At 79.9% G+C, this 964-nt stretch overlaps 1 protein-coding gene across 1 annotated transcript in view; it reads right to left on the bottom strand.

Annotated features, from left to right (window-relative positions):
- Positions 1-958, bottom strand: part of Etnk1 (ethanolamine kinase 1) — a 34,788-nt gene extending 33,830 nt beyond the window's left edge. The window contains exon 1 of the mRNA XM_013025096.1: positions 803-958. Coding sequence (XP_012880550.1) covers positions 803-958 — 156 coding nt within the window. The remainder of the gene's footprint in view (positions 1-802) is intronic.
- Positions 959-964: the final 6 nt, after the last annotated feature.

The raw sequence follows: 964 nt of genomic DNA, 5'->3' as shown, positions 1-964 counted from the left end.
GGGTCACGGGTCGGGGATCGAGGGTCGGGGGGCGCCGGCCGCTGTACCTGCAGCGTCCCCTCCTGGGGTGCGGGGTCAAGGGTCAGGGGCGCCCGCCCCGTACCTGCAGCATCCCCTCCCCGGGGGGTCGGGGGTCAGGGGTCGGGGGTCGCAGGCCCGCCGCCCCCATACCTGCAGCGTCCCCTCCCGGGGTGGGGTCGGGGGGTCGGGGGTCAGGGGTCGGGCCCCCCCGTACCTGCAGCGTCCCCTCCCGGGGTGGGGTCGGGGGGTCGGGGGTCAGGGGTCGGGGCCCGCCGCCCCCCCCCGTACCTGCAGCGTCCCCTCCCCGGGGGGTCGGGGTCGGGGTCAGGGGTTGGGGCCCCCCCGTACCTGCAGCGTCCCCTCCCCGGGGGTCGGGGTCAGGGGTCGGGGGTCGGGTCCCCCCGTACCTGCAGCGTCCCCTCCCCGGGGGTCGGGGTCAGGGGTCGGGCCCCCCCCCCGTACCTGCAGCGTCCCCTCCCCGGGGTGGGGTCGGGGGGTCGGGGTCAGGGGTCGGGGCCCCCCCGTACCTGCAGCGTCCCCTCCCCGGGGGATCGGGGGTCGGGGTCAGGGGTCGGCCCCCCCCCGTACCTGCAGCGTCCCCTCCCGGGGTGGGGTCGGGGGTCGGGGTCAGGGGTCGGGGCCCCCCCCCGTACCTGCAGCGTCCCCTCCCCGGGGGATCGGGGGTCAGGGGTCGGGGGTCGGGCCCCCCCGTACCTGCAGCGTCCCCTCCCCGGGGGATCGGGGGTCGGGGTCAGGGGTCGGGGGTCGGGCCCCCCCGTACCTGCAGCGTCACGTCGCCCGGGTCCCAGCGCGGCCGCAGGTGCCGCAGCAGGCGCAGGGCCCCCTCGCGGCAGCGCCGCTCCTCCTGGTCCTGCACCGTCACGTCCAGCCGGGGCACGTCGGGCGAGCCGGGCGGGACGTGGATGTAGTTGGCCATGGCCCA

Source organism: Dipodomys ordii, unplaced genomic scaffold (assembly GCF_000151885.1).
Source record: "Dipodomys ordii isolate 6190 unplaced genomic scaffold, Dord_2.0 Scaffold81, whole genome shotgun sequence".
Taxonomy (NCBI): Eukaryota; Metazoa; Chordata; class Mammalia; order Rodentia; family Heteromyidae; genus Dipodomys; species Dipodomys ordii.
This window is presented reverse-complemented; position numbering and strand designations above follow the sequence as displayed.